At 29.6% G+C, this 26,126-nt stretch overlaps 1 protein-coding gene across 2 annotated transcripts; it reads right to left on the bottom strand.

Moving 5' to 3' along the window:
- Positions 1 to 548: 548 nt before the first annotated feature.
- On the bottom strand, positions 549 to 26,051 carry LOC107449359 (E3 ubiquitin-protein ligase RNF13). 2 transcript variants are annotated; one of them, XM_016064864.4, is made up of 10 exons: positions 25,879 to 26,051; positions 23,974 to 24,105; positions 21,280 to 21,360; positions 20,335 to 20,463; positions 17,930 to 18,011; positions 16,317 to 16,410; positions 10,921 to 11,044; positions 8,993 to 9,086; positions 7,695 to 7,775; positions 549 to 6,115 (listed from the first exon to the last, which is right to left on the bottom strand). In XM_016064864.4, the coding sequence occupies exons 2-10, from the start codon at positions 24,064 to 24,066 to the stop codon at positions 5,571 to 5,573; spliced, it is 1,323 nt and encodes a 440-aa protein (XP_015920350.1). In that variant the 5' UTR covers positions 24,067 to 24,105; positions 25,879 to 26,051; the 3' UTR covers positions 549 to 5,570. The 2 variants fall into 2 exon arrangements, with proteins under 2 accessions (XP_015920350.1, XP_042903433.1); XM_043047499.2 differs by lacking the exon at positions 23,974 to 24,105.
- Between the last annotated feature and the right edge of the window lie 75 nt (positions 26,052 to 26,126).

Genomic DNA, 26,126 nt, shown 5'->3' with positions numbered 1-26,126 from the left:
GATTTCAGTAATAGCTATCTTTTAAGATAAATCGCTCTAGGAATGATGTTTTTTCCTTTATTTTTTGAAAGAACATGATAAAAACATTTTGCATTTTAATAAAATATGACTGTGAGTGAGGATCTTGTTACAAATTCGGATATTCGTAACACCATGAAATGGTGTGTGTGTGTGGGGGTTAATTCCATTTAATAATGGGTGATAATTCCATTTTAACACTAAGATTTTTTCGGCAATCTAAATCCATGACTTGCCAAGATTTCTTAAAAAAATAGTTAAAATCTTGACATTTCACAACAAATTTTGTTCAATACCAAAATTCATGAATTTCCAGGAACGTAGATACCCTGTTAATAGCTACACATGACTACCATTAAAGGTACTGCATCAAAGGTAACATTGACCTCATGACACATTAGGTCAATTAAATGGGGTTTAACAATTGAGTGAGCCAAAAAAATGTGATTTTCTTTCGGAAAAATACCCTAAGTCATATGAACCTTGTAATAATGAAACTCATTATTTCAATTCATAATAACAGTCAAAGCTCCAATAAATGGTTATTTATTATAAAATATTTAAAATAAAACGACATAAGCATACAAAGCATGTATAATATAGAACAATATTGCATTTATTATAGAGCTAAAAAAAAATAATTTGATTATCAAATAAAAGATTTTACGAAACAAACATACATTGTAGCTAAAACTTGCTTCTTTTTTAAGCAAATAAATACGGCAAGACTTAACACAAATAGTGTTAAATACAAGAAAATTCAAATCTAACTACATATCTCAGCAGTCTCATATTGAGATAAAAATATCGGATTGTTTGAAATTACATATTTTAGAAAAATAATAATAAAAAAAAAAGAGTACTGAATACAAATCTACTACACCCACTTCGCTTTCGGGGATGGATTAATCATATATTTACATATTTTCATTAAAAAATCTAATTATATATACATACATTTGACTTCATTTACAAAAAAAAAAAAAAAAAAATGAAGGACTCATTGTGATATAATGATAAGCCACCTGAAAATGTATAGAAATTGTGTTTCAAAGTTTTTAAAAAGCTAATCATTGTAACATAAATACATTTATTGATGTCGTATACATTGTATTTTTTTCATAAATAGAGAATTTTGTTCAACAAAAATTAATTCTTAAAGATAATTAGGATATTATGAGAACATTGTTATACATTATGTACAAATGTACAGTTTGCATGGTACATGATCTTTCAAAGTTAAAACTAATTTATTTTACTTTAATGGTATATTTAAAGGTATAGATGCATTCAAAAAAATAATTTTTATCTGGATTTATATACATATATACATGTATATATACGGTAAATTTTGTTTGATATTGAAAATATAAAATTGAAGAGCAGCAGAGATGCACTGGTGGTATTATAAAGCAACAATGACTTTTTTTAAACTGTTTAGTTTCTTTTTTGTTGTTGCTTGATTTACTATCAATAGGACTAAAAGCAATCTGATTTGAAGAGTTAATTATCAAGGTGCATAGCCAGATTTTTTTTTTAAAAAAAATAAGCACCTTTTAAGTACTTTTTAAGCACTCAAAAATATTTTTAATCACTTAAAAAAAATCATAATTAGGATCTGTGCAGAAGTAAAAGTTATTTTTTTCGATCATTTAAAGTTCTCTATTTATAAACATAAAATCAATAAAATTCAAAAACATTTTCAAAAACTTTACATTATCATTAAAAAGTAACTACTTTCTAATAAATATTGCAGAAAAAATCGTGAAAATCATGCATTTTTTGTAAAGTAGAATGACAATCGGCATGATAAAGAAAAAATCTCTTTTTAAAGATAGAAAATGAAGCAATTCTTACAAACCCAGAGTAAAAAAAAGTACCTTTAAGGGCTTTTAAAAAACGTAAATCAGAAATAAACACTTTTAAGAGCGTTTTAAAAACGCTACGCACCCTGATTATGGCAATTTTACTTGCTTTGGCAGTTTTATATATCTTGTCAATTTGCTAAGAAAGTATGGCACCATCTCACAAGGATTATACAATTTTTACAGTAACTTGTTATACTGTCACTTAATTCAGAATAAGACAGTAGAAAATGTGGTACAAAAATAATGCTTTAACTTCAAGTGAAAGGATTGTCATAGACTGTAAAAGAGGTGCACGAAAGTGGAAAAACATTTTTTTAGAAGTTTGAAAAAGAGAAACATTATAAAGAACAGTAATTCTTTTTTGGATGCTGAAAAAAAGTTAGGACTGGCACTTCTAAACATGTGCTGCAATTGTGGCTAGTCATTATCTTCCAATTAGCTCTTCAAATATAGTTAAAAAAAAGAAGTCACTTTAGATAAATTCTAAAATCAAAAAATATCATACATACAACTAAATATATTAAACAACTAGCATTTTACATTTACACTTTTTTTTCATAAGGTAATTATTTTTCAATTACCTTTAATAAATTTTTTACAGGGCCCTGTAATAAATTTCAAAGCATTTATCTGTTTCCGCACAAAATTTGTTTAGCTTATAATTTTTTAATTATGGATTTTTTTTTCATAAAGAAACCTTGTTTAATATGTTCAGTGTCCAGGTGTAATAAAAACAGCAACTACAATGGGTGTAAAGAAGACAGATGTATCACTAAGGCAACATGCATCGATAAAAACGCAAAATAAATTTCAAAAACTGGAATTACTTTCGGTTCCAAGGAAGTAGGAATATTTTTTAACGAACAGTTTTGTAAAATTTTGATTCTTGGGGTTGAATACTAAATAACTGAAGAGCTGAATAAAATGACATGTTAAGTTACATTTCAAAATACTAGTCACAGATGGTAGTTAGTATAAAACCCAACCAAATTTGTTTCTTTCGCATGTTTTAACTATTGCTGGAAGAGCTCATTCAACAATTTCAGTCTGTAGATTGAAAATCTGTTTTGAAAAACATCCACAACTTCAGCAATAAAAACAGTTTCTGATTGATTTCATATTAAACCTAACTTCACTTTAGAACATTAAAGAAAGTTTTTTGTAAGTTAAATGTTTTAAAGATGCATCAGGGTTTATAGCAAGTATAATCAACCTCAAGGCCGAGAACCACATGGCACTGTTTCTCTTAGTCGTAAAAAACACTTGTTTTCAGAAAAGAACAGATATTTCAAGAACTTTGTGACTCAGATATTTCAATAAGTACAAAAGTATAACTTCTCAAAACACTAAAATTTATTTCCCTAAACTATTCAAAGCTTGGCATATTTGCATGCCTCTTACATAAACATTAAAAAATATATATATTTTTTGGGGTCTATGTAATTTTGTAACAGGTTCTGTGTAATTTTTCAGCACTCTACCACCCATTGTGTGCCATTTTTCATTTTACAAATATAAGAACGGAAAAGCTTGAAAAAATTTTCAAAATTTTCAATTGTATGATCCTTAAGTTAACAGAAGGTATATGTTACTAAAAAACTACTGGAGCAAATTACATTAAATATCACAGACATATATTTCAGACCGTAAGAATGCATTTCCGTAAATGTAATGTTCATACCGTATATCTGTAAATGTGAGATTGATGCGCATGTAAGGTTGATACAAAAGTATTATTGTAAAAAAAAAATGCACTGAAAGATGTACATCAATTTAAACAACGAAATTTATAATGTTAAAACGTGAAGAAGTTTTTCTGATGGAAAAACCCAGACTTGATTTAATTTAAATGGTTAAAAGCAAAGAAAGAAGCCACAGCAGAAAAAATAATTACAAAGCTGAACTGCCTTCTAATAAATAATTTGCAGGAACAAAATAAAGATTTAAAAACTTAATAATTGATTAAAACTTTTTATCTAACTTGAACTTTGAACAAATAAAATTTAATTTTAAAGATAAAAAAAAGAAAAAGAAAATTTTAATGTTTTAATAATAAAAATGTGTTTTAAGTTTATTTTATTTGGGTTTAAATATTGATATACAAAGATTTCCGTAATCACACTCTTTAATATATTTTTGGATTCCTTGTCATAAATATAATGAAAAAACATATGCTTAAGGTGTCGCAACTTATTATTTAAGCCTTTTGCGCCTGCTGATGTGCTGCAGCCTGTAAATGTCTCACTTCCTGATCGGTACACCAGCATGCGAGAGTGCTTTCTTGTTCACTCCTAGCCATTACATATTTTGTAACAGTGTTTTGGAATGTTTTAAGATCTATAATTTTTGGTAGAAGATGGCATTGCATTTCCATAGGATTTGAGATACATGTAGATTTAACCTTCTTAAACTGAGACATATATGTACACGGTTTTTGAATGTATAAATGTTGGAATGTTGCCGAATAGCAAGCTCTATGTTGGCTCTTTAAAATGAGCACAGGGTATAACTCAAATTATAAGAATATTTGAAAAAGTCAATATTAAGAAGCCTCTTACCTTATTTGTTTTTATTTTCTGTCATTTAATTACAAATTTAACAAGCCAAATCTGCATGTATCAGACTATTTTTATGCATTGAAGTAAAATTATAAAAATTGAAAGCTAAAAACATCAAAAGTCATTAAATGGTAAATAAACACTGAAAAAAAATTTGTTTAAATGTAATAAAACAAGAAAAAACTTAAGTAAATAAAGTATATGAGTAAAAAATATATGTAGTATAACTTGTTTATCTACTTTACAGTAAAATATTGAAAAATAAATTCATATTTCAGTAATTTTATGTATTTAGGCTTAACAGCAATAAAGGCGCAATTGCAACTCCCATTGCAAAAGGGTTAAAAAAGGAAAAACTCATCATATGTTCAATCACTAGTAAGGAAATTCCATCAGGTAATCAAACTGGTTTTCATAAAAAAAACCCATCAAAAACTGTTTGAATAACTAATGGAATTTGGATGTGTTTTGAATAGTCGCCTTGCAACTGCTCTCGGCTTCCTCAAGCAATTCACCGGTTTTGATGTTTTCAGCACCACCTTTCTCAGTACTGATAAGGTAGATTTTGATAGCGTTTTTGAAATTTCCTTCCTTAATTATTAACGTTCGACTCATAATTTGTAAACGAGCCTACTTCTTTAAATGAATTTTTAAAAAGGCTCCGAAAAATTTACAATACGAGCAGACATCATGACTCTGTATAATCAATGTATATATATATTTCTTAAGAAAAGTTGTCAGATAATTTTGAATTCAAACAATACTTATTTTAAAATTTCATTTTAGTTTTAAATTAAAACTACTTTTAACTGTACAAATCTCTATTTTTTTTACAATTTGAGATAAACAATACATTTTCAGGATTTAGCTAGTTAACAGTATTTAACTTGTTAACAATCAAATTTTTCAGATTGCATTCTCACAATGATCTCAAATGTTCAACTACTCGATTGCACCCAGTTTGGTCCAGTAGTTTTCTAGCAAAATCCTTCCAAACACACATAATTTTTGGATCCCGACCTTTCAAATTGATTTTTGTATGACTTTAGAAGGCCTTTTTTCAATTATTTTTAAAGGCACATTCATTTTAATAATATTCAATAAGGGTCATTGCCAGAGTGAAAGATTAGACAATAAGATCATTTCCCGTAACCTGCTCCGATTCCACATTCTGGCTTGAGGTGTTATTAATAGAGAGCTGTACTGGAGGCAGCAGAGGCTCCTCATCCGAGAACGGCTGCCCGCCATCCGCAGCCACGGAAGCGACGTTAGTCGAACCGGAGGGAAATATTATGGCCAGATCCTGCAAAACTCTCTGCCTATGTATTTGTAATGCTCTTCTCACTGCAAGGCTATGAATAGCAGGAATTCCCGGAGTGTCATCAGGGTCAGTTGTGGTACCTGAATAGGATGCTGGACGTTCCGGTGCCAGTAGAGGGGTATTTTCGCCGGAGCGAAGTACCCTGTCCGACCTAGTCATGGTGGCATAAGCAGCCGAAGATGATCCAGGACGAGATGACAGCAGAGGTGTGTTTTCAGCTGGGGATGTCATCTCGGAATCGTCTGAATCACTGTCATCACCAGAGTCTCCAAACGTGATTTTTCGTTTGCACAGAGGGCAATTTCTACGATTGTGCATTAACCAAGGATCAATGCATTTTGTATGATATGCTAAAATTATAAAATAGAATTATTATTATTTTTAAAAAAAATACACACAATCATCACACATAGGAACATGGATGGGAAACAAAACGCAAAAACTAGATTCATACCTGCCAACATCGGAGAATAAAATAACGGAGATTTCACTAACCTACCCAGTTCTTGGGTTTACGACTACTAAAGTTCAACTCCGCAGCCTTGTAATTTTGAACGCAATCCAGAAGACAAGGGAACTCCTAGATCAAGTATTGGGAGAAATTTACTTCATGGAGGACTTTTTGATAGAACTAGCCCGCATTTGAGTTACATGTTGAAGAAAACCACGAAAACCATCCACAGTTAGCCTGACAACAAGGGGACACTAAACTGTGATCCGTCTACCGCTGAAGATATTTCACTTTAGCACTGTGGTAGGCGCAAGCCAGATGCGGAATTCATATCGACTAGCCATCGCTGGGATTCGAACCTGGGTTCACCTCATTGGAAGGCGAATGCTCTACCCCATGAGCCATTGCAACTCGACTTAAACAATTAACACTCACCATACTGCAGTACTGGTAATTGCACCATCTGTTGAGGAATAAGAGAAGTATGTTTGCCATCAGTGGATATTTGATCACCAAAAAAAAAAAATTCTTTTTGAACTTCTTCAACAAATGCAGAGAAATTTGAGAATATGCAGGTAAACAGGAGATAGTCGTTGTTGTTGTGGCTTATCCTCCAAATGCCTGACGAAGTCAGACAAAGTCCATCAGACGGTTGACCCTAAGGAAATCAAGGACCAGGAGGGAGGTTGAGTACATGTCCTGTCTGGAAAGTCCCAAGCAGTCCAGGATGTGTTCGGAAGAAGCCTGCTCAGTTTGACATTTGGAGCAGACCTCGAAGATTCTCCTGACTACGAAAAACGAGATACTTTTTTTGCAACTGCTTGCTAATCTGGAAATTGCAATCTAGAGATAGTCGTAAAATGCAGGAGTCTTCAATAAAAAACAGGAGACTTGGCAAGTGTGTTGATTACTCTTATAACTATACAAATTTAAAGTGACTGCAATATTTTCAGTTTATGCCTAGTTTTATAAAATATTCATGATGAATTTTGCTTAACCAATGTGGTGATACAAACAAAGTAAGTCCAGTCACACAATTAAGTGCAAAATCATCCTGACAGGAGATTTCCCTACTTACTAACTATGGCAAAAACAGGTGACACCAGCTCATTAAAAACAAAGTATGGCTGGTCAAAGCCAAAGAAGAATAATAGCTCCAACATTTTGTCGGAACTCTACGATATTTGTGCAAAAATAGCTAGTTTTTAGACCCAGGAGAAAGATACAAAAAACCCCGGAATTTCGGGGTACTCCCGGAATACAATGACCTCTGATTATCATCTAGTATTTTTTTTTATGACTAAAAATAATTTTACAAGTGCAATTAAATTTAAGTAATGTAGGAAAAATCTCTGCGAAATGCTTAAATTGGTACACAGAATGAAATGGATCACAGATTTAGCTTATGTTTTATGGCTTGTTTTTGAGTAGCAATCAGAACACCATGATAAACAAAATTGAAAGAATTTTGTACAAACCATGAGAACAAGGCAAGATTCTTAACTTATCTCCTTCATTGTAATCCTCTAAGCAAATTGCACAAACATCATATTGATCACCTAGGGGGAAAAATTCCTTTTAAATAAATAACTACAGTTGTTTAAACACTGCAAAAAAATTCAAGTAATTTTTTAAAAGCACTCAAACTGTTTTTTTTTCTATTTAAGCAAACTAAAATTACTAAACAGATGGAAATGAACACCAATCAGTCTAGATTCGGGTGAAGATTCCCAGGTGACACCAGTTACTCTTAAAAGGGTTTAAGCCTATTTTTTTTTTACATTTTCTTGCAGTTTCTTCAGCACATGTCCTCCTTGATAATTTATTCTCAAGGAAAACACCCAGGTAGCAAAAGAACGAGAAGGACATTTTCATTTATCTTTGGATAAACGAATTTTATAGTTGTCTAACAGATACGCATAAAAACTTTCGAAGATGTAGCAAAATATGCAAAAAGTAAAATTAATATTAAGCAGCTCAAGTTTTTGACTGCTTCACTGCCTAAACTTTAGTGGTCCTATTTTTCAGATTGAAGCAATCTCCCATATTTTAATGGTCAAAACTTCAAATCTGTTGGGGAAAAAAAGTATAGATATTGAGAGAAAGTATGTCTTTGTGTTTGATTTCAGAACTTAAATTATCGTCTGCACTAATTAGCATATTCAAGATCAATCTCCCTTTGAACTATTAAGATTTGCACTACGTAGAAATCTGATAATTAGAACAACAAAGGTTATGCGGGGAGATATCTTATTTTATCATTTATTTTTCCTTTTTTAATTTAACTTTTATTTTTGTCCTATTATACCATGAACTGGAAAACAAGTCTCAATAATCAGTTCCTTATTACTTAGATAAATAGTTTTAAAGAGAAAAAAAATTAATATGGCTCTAATTTGAATTTTATTTCTTTGAAATTATTCAGTAAATTTAGATAAAATCTTTAATTCCTTCATTTAAATTTACCCAGTTTTCAATAGTGCAAATTTTTTATACCAAACACTAAATTTTTTTTATCATTATTCAATTATGTAACAGTTAATAGAATACACTATTTATAAGTTATAAGAATAAGTGAGAAAAAATATTTTGATTTATACAATAAGTTCCAGAGAAGTAAAAAAAAAAAAGCATTAATCTATACCTAATTATTCTTATATACAAAAAACATGAGCACATGAACAAATAAGTATTAATCATAAAAATATAGCTCATATAGCTTTATTAAAAATAAATGAAAGCTTAGTGCATAGAATTAATACCATGCAAAAGTTACCTTTAGTGAATTTGGCAGTAGGTATTTGCTTTATTTGACGACTTGACAACCTATTCCGACGTCTGCGCCTTCTTTCTTGGATACACTTAATGAGCTGAAATAAGTATGAAAAGAACTAAAACTTTGCAATTGAAAAAAAATTATAATTGTTCAGTTTTACTTGAACTTTCATTAGGTATTTCAACAGTGCCCTCGGCTGAGCAACATTTTAATTAGTTAATTGAACATCAATTCTCCTCCTAGCCACTCGTAGCTTTTCGATTGTTAATTAGAGCTTACTACGATGTAATAATTTATAATTATGTAAATATTTAATAATTAAAATTTTCACAGTCATTACTTATTGCAATTGCCGTCAATAAGCAATAGATAACCAGCGCCTTTAAATTTGTATAAAAGTGTTTCGGTCTATCTCACCGAAGTTAATTTTGATTTTCATAAGCAAAGGCAGTGGAATTACATAAATGCTTCAGCGGCTCAAATTAAAAATAATTAAACAGGCAGTTTTTTGTGCTTATGCATTTTTGTAAATAACTGAATAGATAGTTTTTGTGTGCATAAACATAAGTATATGAACTAAAATAACAAAAGAATAACAAAAATCATCGAATTCTCTAAAAGTGAGAACATTGATAAGATATTAATAGATCTGAAATAAACACTTTAGAATTCATAAAAGTTCAACTTGAAGAATAACATGTGGACTATTATTGTGTTGTGCAAGACAACAAACTGCAAGAAATTGATGATATATAATAAACAATTGAAGAAGAGATCAAATGATTGAGAACATAGTTTTACTAACTGTTTTCAATTAACAGTGTTATTCGTTGAAGAAAATTGTAACTAGTTTTTAATGATAGAATAAATACCTAGTTTGCAAAGTTGATCCTTTAATTGATATTTCAAATAATCAGTTATTTTCTGGGTAAAAAAAAAATATTTTAATTTAAAACTTTNCTTTATTCATTCATATATATATATATATAAAAGAAAGAATAATTTTTATCACACCAGCTTGCTGATAAGTATAATTGACGAAGTGGGTGTTTAAAAACTGAACCAGCCTTTGCAGAGCCCCATTCTAAATCCCGTAGAACACCTTTGGGACGAATAAGAGATTAGGTAGCTAGCCTAATTGACCCTCCTCACTGCAAGCATTCACTTCAGCTGTTATGGAAGTCAATTCCAATGGCCACCTATCAAAAACTGGAGGAAAATCTTCCTAGACGTGTGCAGGCAGTCAAAGATGTAAAAGGGGAACCAACATCATATTAATATGTGCCAGGGTGCGTAGTCAAATCTTTCAACAAAAAATAAGCACCTTTCAAGTACTTTTTAAGCACTCAAAAATATTTTTAAGCACTACATGCATTAACAAAATGCAAAATAATTTTCAAAGACTTTACATGATCATGATAAAATAACTTGTTTCTGACAAAGAACTCTTTCCTTGATTATATTAGCCATTAAAAAATATTCAAGAGATTTTTTGGTTTGATATGAGAGGGTGGAAAAAGAAGTCCGAAATTGAGAATGCAGCAGAGTTGCACATGAAAGTGCAACAATCTCACCGAATCCAGCTCAATAGACGTTTATGCAGACTCAGAAGTATTTCATCAAACATGTAAAATAATGGGCGCTTTCATACTCTATGGACTGACAGTATGCCAAAATGGATTGTGGTTGAATGAGTTGTAAAAATGTTAAATAGACCAGTGTGAAAAGCACGCTTTTGCATAATACGTGGCAAAAATCGAAATTGTAAAAAAGAAAATCTCATTTTCGAAAATTAAAAAATTAAGCACTTTTTAAAAAAGCTACAGAATTTTGATACCACTGGTTTCCCAGATAGTGTATTTCAAATCAGCAGTCATTTTCTAAATAATATAATTGAGAGAAAAAAATTTATTCATAAATACACTCACCAGACACATCATAAAGAGCAACATGACAAAGAAACACACCCCGATGACAGCTCCAAACAAGTACATATAATAAGTTATATCAGGAGTATTAGGCTTGATTTTTAACTTAAAATTGTAAGCATAACTGAAAGTAAACAAAAACATGCAGATTTTAACACTGAATTTAGATGTTACTACAGTGATTTCACTAGACTTTGGACACTATGGGTCTTTTGAACCCAGGACTTAAAAATTTCCAAGTCCTTTTTTTACTAAGAGCGAGTCCCAATTTAATAATAGAAATCTTACATTTTAAAAATAAAGATATAATACATAAAAAAGGAGATTTCGTGATTAGAAAAAAAAATGCTATCAGCCCCTGTGGCGGAATCGCAGAGACACGGCGACATTGTCGCAGAATGTTAAAGAGTTCTTGGAGAAAGATTTTTCTTTTGAAAAGTTAAAAAAAAAAATTTACTTTTCTATAGAAATTTGCATGCAATATTTGAATCATGCATTTAGATAATAATTTTTTGACGAGATCAATTAACGCCGATATTACTGTAATTTACACCAATATTATCGATTTCAGCAGTTATTCATATTTTACGCGGATATTAAATATCCTGATATGCTTCAAACAATATGGAAAATTCAAATCGAGCATTTCAGAATTTACTTTTTAAGGCAATAATTCTATCGAATTTTTGGCAGTTATTGCTATTGATTTCTCTGTACTTCTTAAATCTGATACTTTTATATGATCATATTTATAACAACCTAATCTTGAAACAAAACACACGTTTGAGGAGTCGATCATTTAGGGCAATTACTACTACGGATTTCATGATTTTTTTTATTATGATTATTTACAAAATGTGAAGAAGGAAATAATTTGTGCATCCCTTCCCCTCCGAAAAAATGCGAAAATATCACGAATAATATTAGAATAAAAAATTATTACATGTTCAATTAAAAAAAATTATATGATTTTTCCTTTGTAAGCACAGTTATGTTTCTTATTTTAAATTAGTAGCGTTGTTAAATTAGTAGCATATATGTTTGTTATTATTAAAAGCATATCTTGCATAAAGATACTAGTGCTAGAGAGTTTTGTCGCAGATAGTTCTGGAAAATTCTGCTACAGGGCTATTAGTAATTTATTCAATAACAGTTCAACGAAGAACAAAAAACCAAAATTGTCCTTAAAAGATCAAAATCAAGTGATCATTTTAAAAGATAGTATGACACACTACATTCTGAACTAACTCATAATGTTGACCATATCAATTAAAATAATACTTCACTAACGGTAGAATAAAACACACAAAAGTGAAAACTGCATAGTATGTTATGTTCACATAAAGAGATAAAATAAAATTATACATTAGCATCAATAAGTTTTAATTACCATTTATTTCTAATGAAAAATACTGCTATTAAGTTGGAAAACGTTTTTGGGTCGATTCATTATGAAAATTATGCATTCCAGAGGCAGAATTTTTTCGGTCTTTCTGCAACATACCTCTCTAATACTAACATTTTTCTGCAAGATACTTTTAAAAATAACAAATATACATGTTACCAATTTAAAGTAACAAAAGCATTAACTTAAAAAAAAAGAACTTTTCGGATTAAATAAAATAATGTTGTTAATTGAATATACAGTACAGAACCCGTTATCCGGAAATCAGAAAACCAAAAAACCGGAACAAAATTCGATAAATTTTCTCGCCATTTTTTAAAAAAAAAATTTGCCTCATAAGATTTTACGATTTTTCTTTCTTTTTTTAAAGATGTTTACCTTACCATCATTTTGGAAATAATCATTAGTGCATTACTTCATTGTTTTTTCTTATTTTTAAGATTAATTTAAATTTTTTTAGTTGGGTTTAACAATAAAAAAAACGGCTTTTTGTAGCGATTCAGAAAACCGGAAAAATCAGTTATCCGGAATACCGATGGTCCCGACCGTTCCGGATAATCGGTTCCCTACTGTACTATATTTTTTTATTCTAATATTATGGGCAATATTCTCGCATTTTATAGGAAAAAATCATCATCAGGAACAATCATCATCAAATTAAAAAGAATTAAAAAAATCATGAAATCCATAGCAGTAACCACCAAAAAAGGAAAAAAGATCAACTACAAAATCATGTGAATTGGACTCTTCAAAAAGAGGTTACTAAACGTGTGTTTTCATTTCGAGATTCAGTTGTTGTAATAATATCGTATAAAAAATATCACACCTGCAGAACAGAAAACCAAATTTTTTACTTCATTTTACATTATTCTTAAATGAGAATAGAAAAATCACAAGAACTTTTTTTTTAATCCGATGCGGGAGAAAGGCATCTTTTCAATATAATTCAAGAAAAGATAAAATCTTTCAAAAAATTTCTGCAGTAAAGATTATTCCNATTCCCTGTATTTTCCCAGTTTGCAAGGAAAAAATCAAAATTCCCTGCATTTTCCCTGTTATTTTAGGTGATTTTTAAATTCCCTGTATTTTCCAGGTTTTCCCTGTTCTCCATGTAGAGTGGCAACCCTGAAAAAATATCACACCTGCAGGAAAGAAAACCAAATTTTTTACTTCATTTTACATTATTCTTAAATGAGAATAGAAAAATCACAAGAACTTTTTTTTTAATCTGATGTGGGAGAAAGGCATCTTTTCAATATAATTCAAGAAAAGATAAAATCTTTCAAAGAATTTCTGCAGTAAAGATTATTCCCTCCTTATGATTTTTGGCGTATTTAGCATGTTAGAGCGTGTAAACAGAGTTACTGTTAACTACATATATTTACATCATTTGTGGAAGATCCCAAAACTGGAATTTTTAAAATAAGCATTCATATACAAATAAAGATGATACAAGATTTGCAATTACATTGCAATAAGTGTTTCAAAAAACGTGTAAATAGGATTGCTATGCTGAATTCTTCAGCAATTCAAAATTATGACATGAATATTCTATAATATGAACTGCGATGTGTGATTTGTAAATCGTACAATGACAAATCATGATGTATAATACACAAACACCATCTACAAGAAACATTAAACGTGATTCAAAAATATGAACCAGGATGAAAAATAAAAAAATATGAACTTAGGGGTACTTTTTATACTTTAAAAAACTTTTTGACGTTGTAAAAAATGATTTCACATTGTAAAGAATGATTTTACATTTTACGATTAAATTTTAACAAAATCATTTTTATTAAAATCTTTGTTTTTATATTGCAACTCTCATAAACTCCAGCAACGTTATTTTCTTCATATGTTTTGAAAACTGCCAATCAATATCTCTAAAGATACGAAAAAATTATACATATAATTAAAATTATACAATTTTGAGAATTATAAAAATTACACAATTTTAGGAAATAAAGTTTCTGAACAAAGCTCGTATTTTTTTTCTATTTTAAGTATAATTTTTTCTTTTGCAATTTTTAGGACATTAAGACTGTTTTTTTTAAGGCAAAGAATATCCCTAGTAATAATTTTAAATTTAAATGTTTATCTCTGGTGGTGCAGTTTGTTAAGGCATGCTGGTGTAGAACTGATAGTCATGAGTTTTATTTCGGATGACAATTAAACAATTGACGTGTGTACTCAACAAGGCGCACATTTCTCACGTTGGTTGTGGAAGTTCGGAGAGAGGGGTACCAGCATTGACCATGACCCCTGTGGCAGAGGTTTTTCAAAGCTTTCTGCGACATACCTCTCTAATACTAATTTCTAATAATGCTACAAATTTGAAGTAACAGAAGCGTTAACTTAGGAGACAAGAAATAAAATTTAAAACATCGGATCAAATAAAATAATTTTTTAAATTGAGTATGCAATATTTTTTTCTTATTATTATAATATCATGGGCGATATTCTCGCATTTTGTCGGAAGATAACACAAAAATTATTTTCTTTTTCGTATTTTGCAAGGATTCCTTTTTCACCCATTAAAAATATATATAAAAAATCGTAAAATCTGTAGCAGCAACTACCAGAAAAAGTTTCAGCACTTTGTTTCGAGATACGGTTGTTCTAAAAAATAATGTGTTAAAGATATCGGAAAAATCTACATAGAAATCAGTAGTGAAAAACCGCATGTAAAAATAGAACAAAAATTTCTACAGAGAAGAAAACCAAATTTTTTTCTTTATCATTCTTTATTTTTCATTATTCTCAAATGATATCAGAAAAATCATAAGCATTTTTTTACACTCCGATGCGTGAGAAACGCAACTTTTGGATGTAAGAAAAGATAAAGTCTTTCGAAAATTTCTGCAGCAAAGAAAAGCAAAATTTTTTACTTCCCAAATGAAAAATCTTTCTGCAAGAACTCGTAACGTTCTGCTACAATATCGCAGGGTCGGCAGGATTCTGCCACGAGGACTATGAACATTAAAAGATAGAACACGGAACTGGTTGGATGATGTTTACTTCAAGTTTATATGTTTATGTGATATGTTTATTTCAAGTTTATATGTTTAAGTGATATGTGTGATGTTTTTAATTTCTTTATACTGACTTATCCCCTTTTGCCTGAATCGCAGAATAGTTAATGTTTTTCTGCCTCTCAACATTAGTTAAATTTTTCATTAAAGGTTTAAGTACCGTGATGCCACAATTGGCATTACATATTTCCTAACTTTTAAAATATCTTTAATTACTTAAACTTACTTTTTTTAATCATTCTTAATTGAATTATATTTAAATTAAATCAATTAGTTAATTTTAATTTAAAGTAAACATAAAATATTTTATTCTTTTCTTATCGATCAATGTAACGGCTAACTTTTTTATTTCAATATTAATGCAGACTCATTAATTCACTGCCGCGCCTAATCAAAAACAAAAATCTATTTATAACTCTTTATTCTTAAATTTCTTACCACAAATATGTTTCAGTTATATGGTTATAATAATTCTCAGTCTTGTTGGCGATTCGCGATCGCCAAGGTATTTTCAAACCTAATATTGATCATGGGAGGTTGGCTTTATTTTTGACTATGTTACTTTTCGATAAATTACCAACCTCGGATCTCTTCACATGATTCTAACTGTCTGTTGGGAAAAATTCAATTACTTTTTAATTTGGCTTTTGATTAGACAGGTCATGGGGTATTTGTCTCCCATGGCCTGCCCTTATTAATATTTTTTATGCAAAATTTAACTTAAATTCCTATGGATAACTATTAACTTAAACTATTAACTTAAAGTCCTATGGATAAAAATAATATTTTGTATCTCGAGCTCTACAAATACTACTAAATAAAAGTTTTATTAATTATGATCCAGTTTTCATCTTTAATTGTCAATATTACTCCAACCACACCTGATTTTCCGTCTCTACTAAATTAGGTGACATAATTACTTTTCAAGCACTTCAGAAAAGTTTTTAAATTACCTGTTATTATATAAATAGTTTTCTTTAATTGTAATCCCATCCATGAAAGAAATGAATACAACTTGAATGCTTATTTCAATTTTTGGATAGGAAACTGCAAGAAAAAAAAATTTATTTTCTCAAGCTAAAAATATGGCCCTTTCAGTTAAAAAAAAATATGAGCATTGTTTATAAAATATACATAATTTAAGAAACATAAAGAAAAAAACCTTAAATTGGTTCAAGTAAACTAGTTAAGAGCAAATAGCATAAACTGTATCAAGAGAAGTACGTAAAATGAATGGATCATCCGATCACTGACAGGTTGAATAAACTTTATCATTAATTCCATTGTTTAATTTTAAATACAACTTTTATAAAATTGCAAACATTTTCCTGCTTAACTTTATTTTCAGATTGAATAGGATGGAGAAAACTTGGAGCTTAGCAGGGTGCATAGCCAAATCTTTCATAAAAAAATAAGCACCTTTTAAGTACTTTTTAAGCATTCAAAAAATATTTTTAAGCACTATATACATTAACAAAATACAGAATAATTTTTAAAAACTTAACATGATCATGATAAAATAACTAGTTTCTGACAAAGAACTCTTTTCTTGATTATATTAGCCACCATAAAAAGATTGAGATTTTTCAGTTCGGTATGAAAGGGTGGAAAATGAAGCCTGAAATGGAAAATATCTTGCAAAATGCAGCAGAGTTGTACATGAGAGTGCAATAATCTCATAGAAGCCAGCTCAGTAGAACGCACATGCAGCCTCGCAAGTATTTAGTCAAATATGTAAAATAATGGGTCCTTTCATACGCTATGAACAGACGATACGTCGAAATAGATTGTGGTTGAATGAATTGTGAAAACGTTGAATAGAACAATGTGAAAAGTACGCTTTTGCATTAGACGTGCCGAAAATCGACATGGTAAAGAAAAAACTGTCATGCTTGAAAAAGGAAAAATTAAGCACTTTTAAAAAATGAAAATCAAAAATAAGCACCTTTAAGCACTTTTTAAAAAAGCTACGCACCAAGCTTAGGCATATTTTTCTATTGAAAACAGAAAAAAAATATTTGCAGTTGGCACATAAACACTTTAATAGCTTAGTTGTTAACAGGAAAAGAAAAATCCAATAGATTTTACAAAATACTATAAATTTAAAGCGAACTATTACATAATATCTGAAATATTTTAAACACAAGGAAGTCAACATCTCATTTAATACAAAAACTATATTACAGTAATAACTATAAATTTTAACTGGGTACAACACCTTCCATTTATGATAGGCAGAAAAGGATTTAAAGGTATGGAGTATTTTTCAAAACTACCTACTCTCATTGAAATAGAATTCAATTTCATTATCTATTACAGTTAGAAGTTAATTTTTCTCAAAAAGCTATGAAACTTAAGGACACCTTAAGAGATATTTCATGTTGAACTTATATATGTTATCGATATTTAAAAACATTTATAATCAGAAATAATTTAAATGGAATTCAAAAATTAGTTTGCCTTGAGCCTGCTTGCTTTAATATGGTTGACTATATCAATATAATAAAACCAGATACTCAAAGATTAGTAAAAATTTTTTTTGGAGGAATATGTTTAAAATACTTACCAACTCGAAGGAATTCAAAGGGCATAGGGAATGGATCAAATATGATAGCTAAATCATATCCAGCTTTTTGAGCACTAATGACCTAAAAGAATCAAAAATAGTTTATTACTTTTTCACAGAGAGCTTTCTAAATAAAATATACAGCCAAACAAAGGCTATGAATAAAATGTGTGGGGAGAGCTGTTTTCGACAACATAAACCTTGAATGGTACCCCAATGAAAAGGTACCCCGACATAGAGTCGAGTTAACATGTCTCATATACTAAAGAATTGGAATTATATTTTTGTAGTGGTAGCTACACTACAGTACTCCCCCACCAGAAATATATCTGTGATAGAATTCGATGAACCACTAGATGATGATGAATGTGATAGAACCACTAGTTGATTCATTGCTGTTTTGATAGTAGCCGGGAGAGCTGTATTAAGATCACCGTATTTTTGTAGTGCTGATTGTGAGAGCTGTATAAAGTTCACGGTCGTGGTCGCTCCCGAGCTGCCATTAACAGTTGAATGTATACAGGTCAGCACTGTGTGTGATCGAAACTCAGTAGCAACAGCGTGAGGAGGTGGATAATGTCGCAGTCACAAGTAGCAATGTGGATCACCCATCGAAGTAGGCGTGTTCAGATCGAAATGGGGATTACTGTCAAGATAGGCGTGTTCATATCGAGGTGGAAGGTTTCTGCTAAGGTAATGTTCACATCACGTCCGAAGGGCATCTACGTGGGGAGAGTTGTTTTTGACAATGTCAACCTTCTTCTATGAAAAGATACCCCACCATAGGATCGAGTTAACACGTCTTATATACTAGTGAATTGGAATTAGATTTTTGTAGTGGTATAGCTACAGCTACACTACAAATGTATTACAGTGCAACGTCCCATATCCGGACGTCCCTTTACCGGAAGGGTCGATTTCCCGGACACTTTTTAACAATCAAAGTAAACAAACATCTCTCCATCTTCCCCTTTCCTTTAAAAAAAAGTCTTTTGACACATTTTCTCTTTTTCTAGCTTGCACTGAACCTCTGATTTATGCATCGAACCCATAAATTACCAGAAAGGGGAAGTGAAGATCTACCAAGACCATTGAGTGACGCTCCTCTCTTGGAATGTAGGAAAAAGAGGGAGATTTGTTTTCAAAAGACCGCAACTGAGTCCCCTTCCCCCCTCCTTTCCCATGCAGGTGGCTAGTAAAAGAAACATTTCCTGGAACCTTTTTATTGAAAGAAGAAATACTGTGGAAAAGGGTAAACGGGGCAATCTTTAAGGTGGAGGGGGAGTCAAAATGGAAAATTTGAATAGGTCTAAAAGGATACACGTCCTTGAGAAACAAAACATTCGTTCTTCCCCATACCATGTAATATTTAGGAGGCGGGGGGAAAAAGGGGGTAACATTCTCTCTTTAGCAGATTCTTTCAGTCATAGAAGAAAAAATAAAGAGAACCCGATCAGCGTGCCCCGCCTTTATGCTTGATTGATAGCCAATGATTGGAGAGAAAACAATAATTTGTTACTTCCCCACCCTCAACTTAAATGATCTCCTCTTTACACTTATTTTCTTTCACAAATAAGGAGGAAATGAATTTTTCTCCTCCACCTACCCACCTTAATGAATGACGGGAATTTCCCTTTCTTGCTTGAATCATTCTAGTTAAAAATGGCGGATTATTATTTTCATATGTCAATTTTTTTTCGTTTTCTATATTTTAAGCAGTAGTATTTTTTTCTAATATTTCATATTTTATTGATTAGATATTCTAATACTAAAACATTATTCCCCTTAAAAATAATGTTTATTTATTTTTTGCTTCTTAGATTTAGATCATTTTAAGCTTTGTTCCAGAATGACATGAATTTCCCCTTCCTGCTTGAATCGTTCTAGTTCAAAATGGCGGATTAATATTTTCATAACTGTTAAATTTTTTTCGTTTTCCATATTTTCAGCAATAATATTTTTTTTCTAATATTTTATATTTGATTGATTAGATCTTCTAATGCTAAAACATTATTCCCCTTAAAAATAACGTTTATTTAATTTTTGCTTCTTAGATTCAGATCGTTTATTAAATCATTTTAAGCTTAGTTTACCTCGGGGGTCTATTACAAGGAAAAATCTATTATACGGACTTCTGGAAGTCCCACCGATTCCGGATACGCGACTTTACACTGTATAACTATAAAATCAGTGGAGTATGCAAGAAGTGCGTTAGTTTCAAAATAACCTTTTCCAGGCAAATATTTTAGGTAAATAAAAGTTATTTTACAAATCCAGATAAAAACATAGTTTATGGATTAAAACTAGAAATATATTTGGATAACAACCCATAGAAAAATCACTAGAATAACCCAGAATAACTAGAATAACAACCCATAGAAAAATCACTAATAATAAAAACTTACTTTTTTTGAGAATCCACAAGTTTCAGTGCCATTAATGAGAACAAATTTTCCGACAGTAAAGTTAGTTAAAAATGTGGGAGGGACGAGAGGACTGCAGGCATCAAGGGGTTCTGCTGCGACCACATAACCCTAGGAAAGAAAAAAAAATTAGAAAAATAAAAATCAATATAAAGTGAGAAATACACCACCCTGCATGACCTTTTAATACTGGTTGCAAAGCCCAATATGCAAAAAGCTTCATTTGCAGCAATTCTAAAGTGAGTTTGCATAGTTTTATCATAATTTATTTAGTTATTTATCAGTTTTTCCTGCCATTTCAACATTGATTTCAAAACATTGATATTTTGAATACAATTACACCCTTTTTGATGAGCTTAATTTGCAACATAAAATCTATGTTGTTTTATCGATTAATTTTTTTGGCAGTTAGATATTGTCATAGATTTCAACACAGTTTTTAAAAACCTATTTGTTTGTTTTTTTTAAATACAATATTATTACAACATATAAAATTCTTAAAATATAGAAACACACACATTTTTCAAAACACAAGAGTTTTGCTCATTATAAAATTGATATATAGATGGTATATAAATTTATCAAGAGCTCTCTTTGCTACACTGTTTCTGTTTTTTAAAAAAAAATAATCAGATTTTTCAATTTTTGATGAATAAATTTTTCGGCAGTTAAATATTGCAAGCCATTAAAAAAAAAAAAAAAAAATTTTTTTTAACAACCCAGATTTTTTTAAAAGAAGCGTTTTTTAAGGACCATACAAATTTTGTAAAATATAATGCCTTTTCTAGCTGAAATGTGCTCCTTCTTTGAAAAAAAAAAAATTCATTTTTGAGTTTGCAGCATCCTGCTCTTTTTTCAAATCTGGAATGAACCCAGTATTGTACAGAAAAAAATTAAATACAATATATAGAGAAAACTAAATATTACCTCCATTGGCATAAAATTATCATCATCGAAGGTAGCTTCTCGATCTTGGAAACTATCTATTTTTCTTCCAAAATGATCATACTGTAAAAATTAAATTAATGAAAAATAAGACAAAAGAAAGGAAAATATTTCAAGAAACCAGTATTTATGCTCAAAGAAAAAAAATTTCTTTTTTCCTTTCTCCAAGGCTGTTTCAGTAATGTTTGTTAAAATAACTTTTGGTCTAATTTACTCTTACTCAAATTTTTTGCAGCTATCATTAATTTAAAATTTTTTTAAAAGATAAAAACTAGGTTCCACAGAACGAACACAAAATGTGAAGTCTGTTACAGCCAGTTCTTAATTTTTCATTAATATTATCTCACAAGGTTAATAGTATGCAGTAAGTCCAAACGAAACAATATTTCAACAAAAATTAATGGAACAGTTTGAGTTTTTTTTTATTTTTTCAAACTGAGAATTATGTATTTTAAATCCGTAAATATGGAATTCATAAATGGTAGGAATTGCCAATATACAACATTGTGTATACTAATCATATGGGAGTATTAGTATAGATTCTTACGTAATTTAGTGTTCTTAATATTATAGATGTATATTTTACTGTGTTATTAATCCAAATTTATTCCACATAAACTATAGAATAAATTAGTTCAAACATGGTAAGAATATGGTGAATAATAATAATGAAATGAAAAAAATATACTTATGAAAAACATAAGAAAATTTTTGTTGCTTCAATATTTAACAATGAAATCCATTTTAGAAGATTTTATTAGCATAGTACAAACAAAATTCTATTTGATTGTGTTGATTCTGTAATATTCTGTTAACAGGAAATGTCTGTTTCACATGTGTCCATACTGATTGTACATTATATCTTTAAAATTAAAACCAGACATATAAAGTCATTTGTAACCAAAAAGTTATGATAAATACTAAAAAACAAAACAAAAAAAAACAAGAAGCAATTAGAGTACGGTTTCACAAAATAACAATTAACATAACTATTTTTTTTGTTGACAAGTTTAAAATAGCAACATTAAATCAGCAACATTTAAATTGTTAAGAATTCAAATATTAGCGAAGAATATCTTCGTATCTCTCCAAAAGTTTAGAGGACTAGTCACCTCCTCCCACTTTGACAAATGCTCAGGGTGCGTAACCACATTTTCAACAAAAAAAAGCACCTTTTAAGTACTTTTTAAGCACTCAAAAATTTTTTTTACTCACTTTCTAAAAAAAAATCCTAATAGGATCTGTGCAGTAATAACAAAATTTTTTTTGCATATCATTTAAAGTTCTTAATTTATTATCATAAAATCAATAAAATTCAAAAACATTTTCAAAAACTTTACATAATCATGATAAAATAACTAGTTTCTGATAAATATTGCAGGGGAAATTGTGAAAATCGTGCACTTTTTGTAATTTAGAATGACAATCAACATGTCAAAGAAAAAATATCTTTTTAAAAGATAGAAAATTAAGCACTTTTTACAAACTCCGAATAAAAAAAAGCACTTTTAAGGCCTTTTAAAATACGTAAATCAAAAATAAGCACCTTTAAGCACTTTTTTAAAACGCTACGCACCCTGGCACTTCAGTAATCTTTTGAGTTTTGACAGTTACATTCAAGACTATACTCAAGGGGGAAAAAAGGGGACAGGAACAACTGTCCCAGTGCAAGTTTCATCCAAGATGTAAAATACTTTTAATTACAGATATGGCTTATTTAGTATCCAAAGTAGCACAAAATATTAGTTAACATCAGGAAATCTAACATTTTGCATAAATTTCAAATATTACAACAATACATACGGTTGCTGTTTTCTCTGCATTCATAACTTTAGATTTTATGCAAACTAATATAAACAAGTGTTCACCGTAAAATTATTTTGCATTGGCTTTGATGCTATATAACATTAGATTTCATATTTTGTGTTCTTATCTTGCTATTGAATTCAGTTACCATTCCTCTCCTCTTCCTTACTCCAAATTATATTTTGTGTACAGCAGATTTTTATGAATGAAATTATAAGTTTAATGAAGAAACAATACTCAAGTACCTTAACTTTTGATATTTTTTTCTTTTCTACGATACAAAGATTTTTCAGATGAATTTTCTATAATTTCCAAGTGACTATTTTTAATTTTAAATTTATTTTCAAATTTTTCTTAGAAATTAGTCAATTTTCTCAAAATCTCAAAGTTGTTTATGAAACTTTTATAGAAGTCATTACTCTAGTCATCTCTCATTTTACTCTAGTCATTCGCAACTTTACAATTATCACACATGATTCCCATTATGAAATTGTATAACAAAAACCACACTACAGTTGTTAAGTTATATTTTCATGTGAACTGAGTGCAAATTTTACCTTCAAGAATTTTTTTTATTCTTATCTTGAAATATAATTGTGTCCTAATTTATTCTCATAAAATAAATTTGAAACTTTATTTAAAGATTTATTCAAGATTAAGATAAAATTATTGCTTAAATTTTTGAAGTGTGTTTTTTTTGTTGTAATAATTATGATAATAAAAAAAACTGATTTAAAAATGATTTCCTCTAACATATATGTTATAAATAATAATAAGTTTATATAACATATATGTTTATATATAAATGCAATATCATACAAACAGAAAAAAATAAAGAATTATTCTCAAGTAATTAAAGATACAACTTACAACATCTATAGTTGATTCTACTAGACACACTTGTAGAGAGAGGTATAAAATATAGGAAACTAATAAGACGGAAGTTATGATTCGGTTAGTCATCTTGAAAAGGCTGAATTCAAAATTGAGATAGACATAGAACTGAAAGTTTAAAAAAGAGAGTTACAGGATTAAGCACATAATGGAAAAACTAAAAAGAGAAACTGATCACAATATTCATTCTAGGTGGAGTTTACAAGACGAGCACCGTCGTTTCCCCTTTGAATGAAAAATTTCTCTCTGCAGGACCGTTAACTTGATTATGTGTAAAATATTACTTTAATGTCGTTTCTATATGAACTAATTTTTAGTGTGAAATGATTTGACTTGCCTTGAGCTGGTTCTTCGGAATTATATTTTTATTAATAACATAGACGGCACGAAACACAAAGAAAAAGGTAAAAGATGTAGCAAAAGCATTCAGGCGTCTGGTGCCGCGCAAACGCTCATCAGCGTCACCAGCGGAATATTTCTTAACTATCATTAAATTACAACATTACGTGCCCTGACATAAATAAAGAGGAAAAAAGCCAATTTCTTAGTAAGTCCACATTGTGCTTGATTTCGGAAGCTATAATTTTTTTCGTCTTTTTCACATGGTTTTTCAAGTTAAATAATTTTAATATAATGTTGCTTTGGTGCACAAATTTTCCATTAGCGTTATCACATTTTCATGGGTTTGATTTGTGACGATTTTAGCTCAATTCTCTGCATTTGATTCAATTTTTATTTTTCTGTTAAACTTTTGTATATAATCCTTGCTTTTTATGATAGCACTGCATTTTTAAAAGTGTTTCTGATAGACACATTATATTTTTTAATATTTTATGCATAATTTTTATCCTTGGAAAATATATTTTTAGTATTAAAGTTTTATTTTAAGAATTAAGAGGATATTAATTTTCTATTTCTATTTTTTTTGCAACTTCACAACTTTAGTTTTTTGTAAATAGCTGTTAGTCAGTTTTTTTTAAAATCTTAAATCAAAAAAACTGACATATTTAAAATCATATTTTGTCATCACTTGAAGCAGAAATCAAGGTCAAATCAGTATTCAAGGATTAATAAATTTTGTCACAAATATTTATCTGTACTGACAGTGTTTGACTTAGTTTGCATTAACCATATCATGGACCATATAAAGTTTTAAGGAAAACCGAGAAAATTTTCATGATTAAAATTAAACAATTCGAAGTTAAAATATATATACATAAAATAAAACCCTATTATTTAGATAATTCCGATGGACCTGAACGACATCTGTACTGGTTAAAAGAAATCTGGAACTGTTTCATCGTCGACAACTTCTGAAATAAAGCAAGATAATAGAAACAAAAGAGCGAAGTTTGCCATTTCCTGAATGCAGTTCTTAATAATTCGAGTAGCTCTCTTAAAGGGGGATACTGTGGTATTCAAAATCAATAAAATCATGCACATGAATGTTTTTTATACATGATTTGAAACTGCGTGTTACAAGGACAACATATCTTTATTAATAATTATGATGTTGAGAAAGAGTGTATGTATTTATTTTTCATGGTCAATAATGCATTTTTAAACTGAAATTAATTATGTTTATAACTATATATTAACTTGTAGAAGACAGCTGTAAATATTAAATATTATCGGTCGTCAATTTGTATTTATTCATCCTTAATCGCATATTGTCCGAAGACTTAAGTTTCGATTGCAATCAAATTTAATTTACATAGTTCTGATGAAATTGCAATTTTAATTGATATCGTATTATTTCTTGATAACATTCAATGGAGAAAAGAAAATAATCCTAATTCTAACTAATTATGGTAAAGGTAAATATAAGGATTTTTTTAAACAAAGTTTTAAATTTTCCTGTGAAAAATGAAAACTATATACCCATATCCTGAATCAAGTCACAGAACATTTTCTGTTGAAGTAGAACTGGAATTAAATATAGAACTCGCTTAATAAGTCACAAAATTAAAATTTTATTTACAAAATACGAATAACGCAATACCAGAAGTTTAGTTTCTGTCTCAAAATAAATAATCACAGCAAGCAAGAGTTATTGAATGTTGCCAACTAGAGTAGTTTATTTCAAACATCAAAAATTTGTGAAGGTCAGTTCAATTGGAACAAATTTT

The sequence above is a fragment of the Parasteatoda tepidariorum genome, chromosome 3 (assembly GCF_043381705.1).
Source record: "Parasteatoda tepidariorum isolate YZ-2023 chromosome 3, CAS_Ptep_4.0, whole genome shotgun sequence".
Lineage (NCBI taxonomy): Eukaryota > Metazoa > Arthropoda > Arachnida > Araneae > Theridiidae > Parasteatoda > Parasteatoda tepidariorum.
The sequence above is the reverse complement of the archived record's forward strand: the minus strand, read 5'-3'. Positions and strand labels throughout refer to the sequence as shown.